Source organism: Tripterygium wilfordii, chromosome 18, assembly GCF_013401445.1.
Source record: "Tripterygium wilfordii isolate XIE 37 chromosome 18, ASM1340144v1, whole genome shotgun sequence".
Classification (NCBI taxonomy): Eukaryota; Viridiplantae; Streptophyta; class Magnoliopsida; order Celastrales; family Celastraceae; genus Tripterygium; species Tripterygium wilfordii.
Genome location: NC_052249.1, coordinates 331,735 through 345,873, shown reverse-complemented (window position 1 = coordinate 345,873; position 14,139 = coordinate 331,735). Strand labels below are relative to the sequence as shown.

The 14,139-nt window shown below is 36.3% G+C and overlaps 2 protein-coding genes across 3 annotated transcripts; both read left to right on the top strand.

The window, feature by feature from the left end:
* The first annotated feature begins 5,678 nt into the window (after positions 1–5,678).
* On the top strand, positions 5,679–10,156 carry LOC119983934. Of its 2 annotated transcripts, none has more exons than XM_038827668.1 (2): positions 5,679–7,666; positions 9,822–10,156. In XM_038827668.1, coding segments are annotated over exons 1-2 (1,248 nt in total). In that variant the 5' UTR covers positions 5,679–6,419; the 3' UTR covers positions 9,823–10,156. The 2 variants fall into 2 exon arrangements, with proteins under 2 accessions (XP_038683596.1, XP_038683597.1); XM_038827669.1 differs by lacking the exon at positions 9,822–10,156 and having other exon boundaries at positions 5,704–7,275; positions 7,374–8,091.
* Positions 10,157–12,172: 2,016 nt separating this feature from the next.
* Positions 12,173–13,588, top strand: LOC119984263 (probable F-box protein At4g22165). The gene is made up of 2 exons (XM_038828128.1): positions 12,173–13,416; positions 13,507–13,588. The coding sequence occupies exons 1-2, from the start codon at positions 12,173–12,175 to the stop codon at positions 13,586–13,588; spliced, it is 1,326 nt and encodes a 441-aa protein (XP_038684056.1).
* Positions 13,589–14,139: the final 551 nt, after the last annotated feature.

The window sequence follows — 14,139 nt, the reverse complement described above, 5'->3', positions numbered from 1 at the left end:
AGCATGCTTTGCAAAATGCACCTCAACCACTTCAACAAGACAATGCGGCGCAATTTGCCCCACAAAATGTCTACCCACCTATGTATTATCAAATGCCACAAGTGCCACAATATGCTCCCTTCGGACAAAATTTACATGCACCTCCTCCTTTTGACTACATTCATGCACATGAGTACCAACCTTTTAGGCAAGCACAATCTTCACACCAATGTATAGCTCCACCATCTTACCAACCATGCACCCCACCCCAAGAGAGATCACTTGAGGATACACTTCAAATATTCATGGAAGCTCAATTGGAGGTTAATCAAAGGAGATTTGAATTTCGTGAGCAAACCAATAGAGCCTTGGAAGATTTAAGAAGCCAATTGACAAAGATCACTCAAACATTAGAATTTCAATTCGAAACTTCAAGTGAGGGGTTGAATGTGCAAGAACAAGAACAACCCATCATTACCTCAAGGAGTGAGATAGTAATTGACAATACCATGACTCCTAAGGTAAGTGAGGATGAGAAATTAGTGGAAGAAGTGGGTGGTGAGGTGAAAAATGTTATAGTCGGAGATAGATCATGTCGAGACAAGGACAATTATCCAGTTGAAAAGGTTGAGGAAAAGAGCGAAGAGAAGAGAAATGAAGAGAAAGAGGAGAACAAAGTGAGACCAAAAGGGAATGAGTTAGACCGTGGGAGGGCAATTGAGTACATCCCTAAGCTTTATATTCACTCTCATGTTGAGGATAAATTAGAGATGACACTTGCAAAGAATTCATTTGAGGGTGTGCTAGTTTTGATTAAGAAAGGTAGTCGACTTTTGATTGAGGGAGATATTATGAAAAAAGTTTTGAAGTTCTTGACTATTTATAGTGTAGAACATTTGCCCCTTCATTTAGGAGCATTAGAGGCTTTCCCAATCAAAGTCGGTGCATACCAAGTGCATCCTCAAGAATTGACAACGTTACCTTTTGCAAGTGGATTTAAAGAATCCTCTAAACATCATGTCACACATAAAATATTTACCAAAATTAGAAAAGTGTGGCATCCCAAACCACGATTACAATTCTTTTTAGGTGAGTTTGGGGAAAAGGGGACCGAATCATGTGTGGTTCGTCATGTTCCTCAAAGTGGGAGTAGTGATTTTGAGGATGTTCTTGGGATCTCAAGGATCCCATCCCTCTCTTGTGTTATGGTCGATCCACTTTTGTACATATATGTTTAGGATTGGTTTAGAGATCACTTTTATTTTTGTGTGTCTCGTATACTCAAAATCCATTTCACAATTTTTGCTCCTTGTGCACTTATTCAAGTTGGGGGGTGAGAATTGTGACATGGTTGTGTGTTATGTTTTGATTTTCTTACCCTTTAATTTTGGTGTGTTTTTGTATGTTCACAATGCATTTCACAATTTGTTCTTGCCTTGTTTTCCATTCTTGACATTGGGGACAATATCTCATTTAAGTTGGGGGGTGAGGGAATTGTGAATTTATTGTGAAACTTGCTTTATTTTGGTGTGCTTTTGTGAATATCAAAAAAAAAAAAAAAAAAAAAAATTCTTGTTGTGTCATGCTTGGATAGTGTGGTTGGTATTAACTTTTTCAGGATATGCTTCGTTTCTCATGATTCCGATCACTTTTGAAGAGTATGGTATGATTTCCTACCCTCTATCCTATTGTGTTGTGCTTTGTTGTTCATACATGCTAGATGGACTTTAGGAGGGGATGGTAGACGCTTTTGGGATTCACTACCAATTTGACTGTTAATTTCTTATTCTTGTTCACACGTGCAAGTGTAGAGTAGGTTCCTTGGTTTCTTTTGCTAAATCGATGCATGTGATTGAGTGAGATAATTATAATCAATCTTTCTTGGGATGATTGAGACCTAGTTTGATATAAAATTGTGTAGTTAAGCAGACATCTTGGCATTGAAGCATTTGTATGACTGCGTTTTTTGGATTCTTTTGTCTGAAAAATTACATTTTTACCCTTCTCATTCTTTTGAACCATTCTTCATTGATATACATTGGGTTTTGGGTGATGCTCTTCATTGATATTCATTTGACATCCTATGAGCGTGTTCTTCAATAGCTTTGCAAATACTATATTTGATTACTGAGAAGTGTGATTTTTGTATTTGCCACTTGCTTGTGAACTTAGGATTGAAGGATTCACTAGGTTGAGAGATTTGAGCTTAGCCTATTCATTTGTGAGTGATTATAAGCCCCAAATTTCTTTAAGCCTCTTGATTTCACTTACAAGCTTTGTGTGAGCTATTTTCCCAAATATTTCCCATCTTTGGTTGCAAGGTTGAGTAGGAGCTTGAAAAATAAATCGGTAGTGATATTACCCCTCCTTATTATGAGAAAAAAATAATTATGAGGGTTGTTGTATAAATGATGTTATATTCAAAAAAAAAGAAAAAAAGAAGAAGAAGGAGTCTGCAATAAAGTTAATCCTTTGTGTGTAAAGGATGAGAAGTGTTTGAATTTGTGGTACAATGGAAGGGGTGACAAAATGAGAATTTAGCTCACATGTTTGAACTTAACCTTGCAACTTGTCATCTAGATCCAAATTCTTCCTACCTTGTCTCATTGCCACATTACAACCCATTTAATCTTTTGATGAATTTGATCCAAGGTAAGCAAGTGAGTTGGTGAATGCATTAATTGCTCTTGTAGGTGATTTCTTTCTCAAAGCTATGCCCATCCAAATTATCTTTTATAAACACATACATTTAATTCAATTGTGTAAGTCATTCACTTACCACAATGCTTTTATGTTTTTGTGTACATTTGGGATTGGGGATTTATGAACACCAAAAGGGTCCATAACAAGGTTTTCCTTGTGTGAATGTGTTGAGTTGTCTTGCTTGATTGCACATATATTTTTCATAGTATAAAATGTTCTTGGTCATTTTTAAGGGGATTGAGAGTGATTTTCCAAAGATTTTGCATGTTTTTGACTAAGCAGGGGAATTGGGAGATTAGCTCTATTTCTTGCATGTGAGAACTTAAGAATCATTTATGGTGCTTTCAAAGTAATGGTGGATCCCTTGGCAAGTGTTTGTGGGTATCGCTCTGATAAGCCCTCACGAGACTACAACTCGTCCACTAGGGTGACCTAGGGGTTTAAAGGCTTGTTGCATGCGCTAAATGCAACCGTGATGCCTACGTCAGTGAGTTAGGATTTTATTTAGTAGATTTTAGTTTTAGGTAGTGGTTGCATTGCTAGGGACTAGCAATGTCTAAGTTGGGGGGTGTGATTGGACCTCTATTTTGAGGTTCTAATGTCCTTTAATTAGGATGTTCTAGCACTTAGTTAATGTATTTGATTGCATTTTAGCTTAATTTTACACTTACAAATGTTTCCCCTTGGTTTTGTAGGAATCGGACCTTGTTCGGGCAAGTTGGAGCACTTTTTGGGCACTTTTTGCTGTGAGGTGTCGGGACACTTCCCAAGGTGTCCGGACACTTACCGTCCGGACACCCACAGTACCCGTCCGGACACTTTCTTCACAAATTGAGACAGAGGCTCACAAAGTTGGAGGCATGAAGCATCCGGACACCCGTCCGGACACCTACGGCGAATCTGTAATTTTCTGCACCGAAATTTCAAGGGCATTTGGGGTAAATCATGTATGTAACCAATGGGAAACGATTTTATAAGGGTAGTTAGGTATTTTCTATTGTAAAAAGAGAAGAAAACCCTAAGATTTGGTTGGCTTCCTCATTATTCATTGACTTCTCCAAGAGGAAGCCACCATAGGAGTAGTGTAGATCTAGTTTCTCTCTCTAAGTTTTCTTTGTTGTTTTTGGTGCTTTCTCTTGATTTTGTATAAACTCTAATTTAGATGACAATAGATTGGATGTTTATTGCAACAATCATGAGTGGGTAGTTCTCTTCTCTAGTTTCTAATCCCGAAAGGTGGATGCAAGGTTTCAATTACTCAAGGTATGCTCAAAGAATCGTAGCTTCGATTTCTCTCTTTTAATTTCGTGATAGTTGTGTGATTGGATCTATGGGAATGACATATTTGATTGTATTCTTGGATTGTCTAGTCTAGGGATTGCATCTAATGTGTTCGATTGAGAATTGTTAAACCCATTGCATGATTTCCTTAATTAATTGAGTTTTTCATTGCATAGCTATTAATTATGTGTATTGATGATGGGGTTTTGGGTTAATTTAGGAATGTGCATGGGAGAGTTATGGTTAATTGATCTTTGAGTGTGAAACTAGGGTGTTAGCCAAGCCGAGCCCCAAGGGGGAACATTAATCCATAATATTAGGTGCTTATCCCTTTGCGTTCATCGTAGATTAAGAGACCCGATGGCCTACATGTATGAATTGAAGTCTTATATCCCAATTCTCTTTGCATATGCATGATTGATAGTATCACACAATGCATTGTGTATGGTTGTGTGTGTTTGCAATGATACCTTGAGTATGAGAACCGAGTAGCCACCGGGACGGATTAGAGACTAGGTTTTTAATTAATTGTTTTAAATCCAATTTGTGCTTACTTTGATTACAAAATCGCTTATGCTACCGAGTCATTCGGCCCATTTCTTTTACTTGCTTTTATTTGATATTCATTGTGTTTATTAGTGTTAGCTAGTCATTTGCATATCATTCACTTCAAATTTGCATTGCTTCCTCGTGGATCGATACCGGACTCACCGGTTTATTACTTGACGATACCCTACACTTGGGGTAAGTACACACACACACTTTGGTGTCGGTTTATTACTCCGATACCATGTTGTAAATCCACGCCTCCATACACACCAACAATATTATCCGTTTTGGGTTGTTTGGTTCCCGTCGATACATCGGGCTTGCACGATTTTGTTTCTCCTTAGGCCTAAGCAAGTGGGTTAGGTCCAACTTACTCAAGCCTAAGAAAAATGCCTTGTATGATGTGAAGGGGTGAGGTTAAGTTTATAAATCACACATGGTTGGTTATTTGATTAACAATTAGTGGGTTAGATAGTGAGTTCATATTCTATGACATGATTTGGTTGCTTCATGAAGATGGTGTGGAGGTTGTCAATGCCAACTTTGCAGTTGTAGGAAACTCAAATTTCAGTGTAATACATGCATACGCAATATAATTCAATTACTTGTTTTAATTAATTCCCTTTAAAATGTGAATAATCAATTTTTTTTTGTTAATTAGAATGTGTTAATTCGTGACACAAATGGAATAATATATACAAAAGATTTTACAAAAATCATGATTTTTAAATAAATATAAAATAGAGACTACTTAGATTTATTTTATGAGGACATGATAGAATTTGACAGAGAAAAGAAGAAGAAAAAATGTCAGTGCTGTCATGATTAGAGGTGTCAAATGGTTGGGTCGATTGAGTTTTTTTATTTTTTAACATAAATTTAACTGATCATTCAGTCGATTATTGACGGTTTAATCGATTTTTTTGGGTTTTTGGTTAGTCCTCATTATCATTATCATATATTTTATAATAACCGATCAATTAGTCAGTTCGGTTTGTACGGTTTTTTTTACCGCCCTAATCACTATGCGTTTTTTATTTCAAAAGGGTCCTTCATGTGGGGTTTTTGCTATCAAGAAATAGTTTAGGGGTGTAGTTAGAAACTTATAATATTTAGAAGCTACAAACTCAATCCTAGTAGAAATTTAAGGGCTAAAACATAAAACATCTAATACTTAGTTACTTACGAACTCTATCTTTGACCGGACTCTGTCAAAGACAACTCGAAGTCAAAGCCCTCTAGGCTCTGGCTTCCACTAGCAAGTCGCTGAAAGCCGAGGCCGACCGCCGCCGACGAAGCCGCTATAATCGAGGGTCTGGAATCTTGAGGGATAGTAATCCGTCTAGCAAAGTCTTCAATTCAACACTCTTTACTTAATTTCATATTTGGGTTTGATGATAATCTTATTCTGTATTTGCCTTTTATCTTGATGTCGCTCTTGAGGATGTCAATTACATATGTATTTCTTTTAGCATCATCATGGTCAATGCGCATATTTGGTAAAATCTCATGTGTTGTTGCTCTGAATCCATCTCTTATGCACAAAGTTGGTGTCTTTCGTGATTTGAGCCTGATATGTTACTGTCAAACTGTTGAATACTTGAATTCCTGCTGCTTCTTTATTTTCTGTTATATCCAATGGAGCATATGTTATGAAACGCACCGTTTCTTCATGACAGCATACGTAACATATATTACTAGGATTAGTTTTCCTTGCTCGTGTGGTGAGTTGTCCATGTCGATATTGTTACGTTAAGCTTCACGTTTGCCTTGCAGTAGTTTTTGTTATTCTACAGAACTCTGGAATCCTCTTTACTTGCCAAATCCTTAACTGCATAGAAAAAGTTCTTCTATATACCTTTAAGAGTTCCAGACTTTCAGTCCATCCCTCTATTGATTGATGAAGCATGGCAGACTGGAGTGAACTCCCGCCAGATCTCTTATTGACAATCGCAAGAAAGCTGATCAAAGTTCCAGATGATCACTATCGTCTTAGTTGTGTGTGCAGATCATGGAGCCATGTTATATTGGATTACCTCAACAGATGTCTCCTTCCTTATTCTCCTTGTCTGATGGTTCCCGGCATCAACTGTGATGTCACCTGCAAATTTCGTCGTCTGCTGAGCTTCCCGGTTGGCAAGGATATCACTAAAGAAGGGGAGCGTTTGCCCCAAATTCCGGTGCCTCACATAGATCTATGTCGTGGATCCTACGAGGGATGGCTTGTGATGATAAAAAACAACTTGGACATGTACTTGTTGAATCCGTTTTCTGACCGTCGCATAGATCTTCCTTCTGTAACTACCCTGCAGCAGCCTTCCGATAGAGAGGAACGCCTGTCTAAGTGGGACGTGTACAAAGCAATATTATCAAAAAATCCTAGTGACGCCTCGGATTGCTTTGTCATGGTTCTCTTTGGCGGATTGGCTTTTTGCAAGCTTGGTGACAAAGTTTGGACACCTATTCACCATCAACGTCAAACGTGGGAGGGTTATATGGATGCCTTGTATTTCAAGGGAAACTTCTACATTGTATCATCCAATTCAGTGACTTATATTTGTGACGTTCGTGCTTCTCCTCAACCATCAATGACGAAGATAGAAGTGGAGCAATGTTTACTTTGTAGTTTCTTTTTGGTGGAATCAAGAGGAGAATTATGGAAAATATATTGTGGTACCGGATATGATTCCAGTGAGGATGAGGAAGAATTTCCTAAAGATCTCCATACAGAAGATCATGTGATCAACCAAGCAGAACAACCTGGTAATGGTGACCTGAATTGTTTTGATAAGTACGATTTGGTCGATCATAATCATTATTTTTCGTCTTCATTAAAAACGAAATATTTTTATGTATGGAAGTTGGATACAGTGGGCGGATCAAAGCCAAGTTGGATTGACGTCGAGAATTTAGATGGAGTGGCATTGTTTTTGGGTTTGAGTCAGTCATTTTCCCTCTCGGATCCTCACATTTTTGGGTATGAAGAAAACCGGATATATTATACAGATAGTTCTTGTGGGTTACACAAACGTGGATGGCCTTCAGGTTATGACATGGGCATTTTCAACTTCAAGGATGATACTATTGAGTCACTTTACAAAACAAATTCCAAATCTGTGAAGCCACCAGCTATTTGGGTTACCCCCATGGCATGGTAATTTTTATTGCATCTAGTTATTTTGTTCTTTTAGCTTCTCCCCTTTAACTTTGTTTTTCCTTGCTGTCGATATGTGTTGCGCATTTGGATTTCTTAGAATCTGACCTGATTTTGACCAAACAATAGTTACTTTTCTTTGTGATTTTATTGTGCTTGTTTCCACCAACTGATCAATCACTTGGTAATTTAGTATATGAGATGATGTTTAGTTTATTTTTTCTTCTTCTTTTCCTAACTAGCCATTTGTTTTTTGTTTTTTTATACATGACAAATTTTGATCAGTTGGTTAGATATTGGACTGGTATTCTATATTTCTATGAGACCATACAGATGCTTCATGAAGATAGTGTGAAGATTGTAAGAGTTTGATATTTGAATAAATTTTCATCCTCTGTAGCACATTGAAAAAACTAATTAACTATGAATGTTTTTGAAGCTGCAAAAATAATTTGTTGACTATATTACTGAATTTTTCATTAAACAGAATGTATATGAGACTTGGAAATTCATTCATAGATGTTCTAAATTCTAATGATCTTTAAGCCTTTTTTTTTTCTTTTCTGTTTTTTTGATTGTACAACTTTATCTTCTTCATATTTGATGCATCGTTCAAGACTTCAAGGCAGATTTGGGTTAGTATCTCTGCTTAGTGTTTGCACACACACAACATGTCATTTCTGTGTGAGATCTCTGCAATTTACCATTTTGGTTACAATCTTTTAACATTATTATTACTTAAATGTATCTCACTTTCATAAGGAAACATTCCTCGTTAAATACATCAAACATTAAATTCTTAAAACTAGTTTAAATGTATGTATATGGGCTATTCTGGAAATTGGTAATGTCGTCCTTCATTCTGCACAAGTTGTTGCACTCTCTCCGCAATATGAATATCAGAAATATTTTTCCCCCGTCTGTTTTTTGCTGGTGGAAAGAATGTGTCTTCAAACTTTGTCATCAGTTGCATAAGTATCACTCCAAAGCCAAAGATGTCAAACATTGGGGTTGCTGCAAAAAACACCATAAATGCCTAAATACGATAAAATCAATGGTTTTTAATATTCGGTATATGGTCAACACAATCTTGTTATTCTAAAATATTAGGTCTTTTTTTTTTTTGATAAATAATCGACATTTTACCTTTTATTTCTGGTGCTCCGTATCCCTCAGTAGTAAATCCTACAATGTCTTTGTCAGCACTTACTACACCACCCATGTCTCCAGGTTTGAGATTGTTTCCCTACATGCACATTCATTAAAAAAAATTAGTTTCCTCCTACTTTATTAACACTTCTATATATTAGTTTCCTCCTACTTTATGCAACTTCTCTGTGACGAAGATCTCTGTAATTCGCCATTTTTGGTTGCAAGTCTTTGTCAACTCTCGAATGCCAATTTGTTCAATCGTAATAAGAAATTATAAAATATGATAAATAACAATTGTCACATGTCTTCTTATTTCAACCATGAAGATGATTTTTTTTTTTACAATAAAAGGTTCTAAATTAAAAATTCATAGGGTCTTTTGTTTAAATTACTATGTAGTTAGGATTATTAAAAAAAATGGGAAAATTAAAGATTAGTCCCTTATAGAAGAGTTTTGTTTCAAGAAGAACATTCTTAAAAGTCTTATTCCATAAAATCCATATCGTTTGAACTAATATTTCAAGAAAGACAAAAAATTAAAATATATGATTTTATTACCTAAAATACCCTCATGTTCATCCTCAACACATGGCACATACCTCCTGCACATAATTCTTCTTTGAGCTTCGTCGCAAGCTTCATCTCCGCGCCCTCATGCATTATTCGAGAGTTCTATGCCATTTTTTTTAGTGATTTTTCATCCAAATTTTTATTGTATTCGAACTAGATCTACTCATACTCACCACAGGACCTATAAATCTTGTTGTTTTCCTTCGATTTGTCATCATATCATTATTTTTGGCATTTTCTGTGTTGATTTTCGTGGTTTTTTGAGATCTACAAACTGCAGATGATATATTATATGTTTCGATTAATTTGATATATGTCATAATGTTATCTATCTTGTTAAAATGTTATATGTCTTTAATGAAATGTTATATGTTTGAAGTTTCGAAACAGATAACATATCAGAACAGATCTGAAACAGATATTATATCTGCAGATTCAAATCTGATTTCAGAAGAAAAAAAAAGAGTTCGAAAAAGCAATAAAACCTCATAGGTGATGCACATTGCTCCGTGGAGTTGATTAGGGGCGTTGATAGTCGTCGACGTTGGTCATATTGGCCGGATCTAGCTATTTTCAAACGGTGGCTCTGATTTCACGAAGCTTTTTCGACGACTCAAGTGATAATCGACTATGGGTGATGACTGGGCTTTGATCGGGCTAACCTAGAGCTTCATTTCGATAGTTGGCTCGTCAAAAACGATGGACGGACGACCAACTTCTGATATGGTGGAGCAAGGAAGGAGGAGGAAGAGAAAGAAGAAAGAAGAAGGAGGGAGGGTATTTTTGTAAGTTTGTAGGTTTTGTCCTTTTTTCTAAAGTTTTTTTTAGGTTGTCCTTGTTTGAAATTTTGAATACAACTTTTGATTTTTGTGCTTATGGATAAAAACCCCAAAAATGGAAAAATTAAAGATTATGCTCTTATAGAAGAGTTTTGGTTTGGCAGTATGGTTTATGAGGACTAGTCCTCCTCCACTCTACGAACAAGACATTTTCTGTGGACCCAAATATCATTAAGTGAGACGGTCCAAGGAAGAACAAAGCGATCGGACCCGATGTATTCACGATAATCGGTAAATCTAAAACGGATAATATTATTGGTGTGAGTGAGATGAGATTTACAACAATTACATAGATGATTAGACAAAGGTGTGGAGTATTTAAAGAGGTTGGAGAAAAAAATTGAAGAAACCAAAGGAAGATAATTAAAGAGAATTAGTGGGCAAGATATTGCTACGTTAAACATGCATGAAATCACCTGAGATTGAAATTAGAGAAATGGGGTTCCACTCCAGAGAGTAGAGATAACTTTGATTAGTGGGTTAGATAGTGAGTTCATATTCTATGACATGATTTGGTTGCTTCATGAAGATGGTGTGGAGGTTGTCAATGCCAACTTTTCAGTTGTAGGAAACTCAAATTTCAGTGTAATACATGCATACGTCATATAAATTCAATTACTTGTTTTAATTAATTCCCTTTAAAATGTGAATAATCATCTTTTTGTTAATTAGAATGTGTTAATGTGTGATACAAATGGAATAATACATAAAAAAGATTTTACAAAAATCATGATTTTTAAATAAATGAAAAATAGAGACTACTTAGATTTAGTTTATGAGGACATGATAGAATTTGACAAAGAAAAGAAGAAGAAAAAATGTCGTGTTGTCATGATTAGGGATGTCAAATGATTGGTTCAATTGAGTTTTTCGATTTTTTGACAAAAATTTAACTTATCGTTCGATCGGTTATTGACGGTTTAATCGATTTTTTTTTGGGTTTTTGGTTAGTCCTCATTAACATATATTTTATAATAACCGATCAATTAGTCGGTTTGGCAGTCGGTTCGCTTTGCACATTTTTTTTTGGCATCCCTAGTCACGATACTTTTTTATTTCAAAAGGGTCCTTCATGTGGGGTTTTTTGCTATGAAGAAATAGTTTAGGGGTGTAGTTAGAAACTTAGAATATTGAGGAGCTACAAACTCTCATCTTGTAGAAATTTAAGGGCTAAAACATAAAACATCTAATACTTAGTTACTTACGAACTCTATCTTTGACCGGACTCTGTCAAATACAACTCGAAGTCAAAGCCCTCTAGGCTTTGGCTTCCACTAGCAATTCACTGCATGCCGACTCCGACCGCCGCCGACGAAGCAGCTATAATCGAGGGTCTGGAATCTTGAGGGATAGCAATCCGTCTAGCTAAGTCTTCAATTCAACTCGCTTTACTTAATTTCATATTTTGGTTTGATGATAATCTTATTCTGTATTTGCCTTTTATCTTGATGTCGCTCTTGAGGATGTCAATTACATATATATATTTTTTTTAGCATCATCATGGTTCAATGCGCATATTTGGTAAAATCTTATGTGTAGTTGCTCTGAATCCATCTCTTATGTTTAAATTTGGTGTCTTTCGTGATTTGTTCTTTCATGATTTGAGCCTAATAATATAATATGTTACTGTCAAACTGTTGAATACTTGAATTCCTGCTGCTTCTTTCTTTTCTGTTATACCCAATGGAGCATATGTTAGGAAACGCACCGTTTCTTCATGACAGCATACGTAACATACTATTACTAGGATTAGTTTTCCTTGCTCGTGCGGTGAGTCAATATTGTTACGTTAGGCTTCACGTTTGCCTTGTAGTAGCTTTTGTTATTCTACAAAACTCTGGAAGCCTCTTTACTTGCCAAATCCTTAACTGTATAGAAAAAGTTCTTCTATATACCTTTTAAGAGTTCCAGACTTTCAGTCCATCCCTCTATTGATTGATGAAGCATGGCAGACTGGAGTGAACTCCCGCCAGATCTCTTATTGACAATAGCAAGAAAGCTGATCAATGTTCCAGATGATCACTATCGTCTTAGTTGTGTGTGCAGATCATGGAGCCATGTTATATTGGATTACCTCAACAGATGTGTCCTTCCTTATTCTCCTTGTCTGATGGTTCCCGGCATCAACTGTGATGTCACCTGCAAATTTCGTAGTCTGCTGAGCTTCCCGGTTGGCAAGGATATCACCAAAGAAGGGGAGCGTTTGCCCCAAATTCCGGTGCCTCACATAGATCTATGTCGTGGATCCTACGAGGGATGGCTTGTAATGATAAAAAACAACTTGAACATGTACTTGTTGAATCCGTTTTCTGACCGTCGCATAGATCTTCCTTCTGTAACTACCCTGCAGCAGCCTTCCGATAGAGAGGAACGCCTGTCTAAGTGGGACGTGTACAAAGCAATATTATCAAAAAATCCTAGTGACGCCTCGGATTGCTTTGTCATGGTTCTCTTTGAAGGATTGGCTTTTTGCAAGCTTGGTGACAAAGTTTGGACACCTATTCACCATCAACGTCAAACGTGGGAGGGTTATATGGATGCCTTGTATTTCAAGGGAAACTTCTACATTGTATCATCCAATTCAGTGACTTATATTTGTGACGTTCGTGCTTCTCCTCAACCATCAATGACTAAGATAGAAGTGGAGCAATGTTTACTTTGTAGGTTCTTTTTGGTGGAATCAAGAGGAGAATTGTGGCAAATATATCGTGCTACCGGATATGATTCAAGTGAGGATGAGGAAGAATTTCCTGAAGATCTTCATACAGAAGATCATGTCAACCAAGCAGAACAATGCGGTAATGGTGACCTGAATTGTTTTGATAAGTACGATTTGGTCAATAATAATCATTATTTCCCGTCTTCATTAAAAACGAAATATTTTGATGTTTGGAAGTTGGATACGGTGGGCGGATCAAAACCAAGTTGGATTGAGGTAGAGAATTTAGATGGAGTGGCATTGTTTTTGGGTTTGAATCAGTCCCTTTCCCTCTCAGATCCTCACCTTTTTGGGTATCAAGAAAACCGTATCTATTTTACAGATAGTTGTTGTGGGTCATACAAACGTGGATGGCCTTCAGGTTATGACATGGGCATTTTCAACTTCAAGGATGATACTATTGAGTCACTTTACAAAACAAATTCCAAATCTGTGGAGCCACCAGCTATCTGGGTTACCCCCAAGGCATGGTAATTTGTCTTGCATCTAGTTATTTTGTTCTGTTAGCTTCTCCTCTTTAACTTTGTTTTTCCTTGCTGTCGATATGTTTTGCGCATTAGGATTACTCATAATTTGATCTGGTTTTTCCTAACAATAGTTACTTTTCTTTGTGATTTTATTGTGTTTGTTTCCACCAACTGATCAATCACTTGGTAATTTAAGTTGGTAATCTATTATCTATTATTTAGTATATGAGATGATGTTTTGTTTATTTTCTCTCTGTTTTTTTCCTTCCCAATTTCCCACTTGGTTTTTTATACATGACAAATTTTGATTAGTTTGTTAGATATTGGACTTGTATTCTATATTTCTATGAGACCATACAGTCACAGATGCTTCATGACGATGGTGTGAAGATTGTAAGAGTTGATATTTGAAATTTTTTTCATCCTCTGTAGCAAATTGGAAAATCTGTCAATGCTTTGCAATAATAATTTATTGACTATATGCTGAATATTTCATCAAACAGAATGTATATTCACCACTATGAGACTTGGAAATTCATTCATAGATATTCTAATTATCTCTAAGCCTCTTTTGATGAAAGCAATTGAGAGAAGTCAAAATTGTACGACTTTATCTTCAAGGCAGATTTGATGCATTGTTCAAGGCAGTTTGGTTTAGTATGTTTGCTTACAACATGCAACTTCTGATCTCTGTAATTCGCCATTTTTGGTTGCAAGTCTTTGTTA

Bases quoted from the DNA above. Each gene is read 5' to 3' on its own strand.
- LOC119983934 (XM_038827668.1), top strand. From the start codon at position 6,420: ATGGCAGACTGGAGTGAACTCCCGCCAGATCTCTTATTGACAATCGCA.
- LOC119984263 (XM_038828128.1), top strand. From the start codon at position 12,173: ATGGCAGACTGGAGTGAACTCCCGCCAGATCTCTTATTGACAATAGCA. The intron at 13,417-13,506 runs GTAATTTGTCTT...TTTGCGCATTAG, and splicing joins TGGGTTACCCCCAAGGCATG to GATTACTCATAATTTGATCT.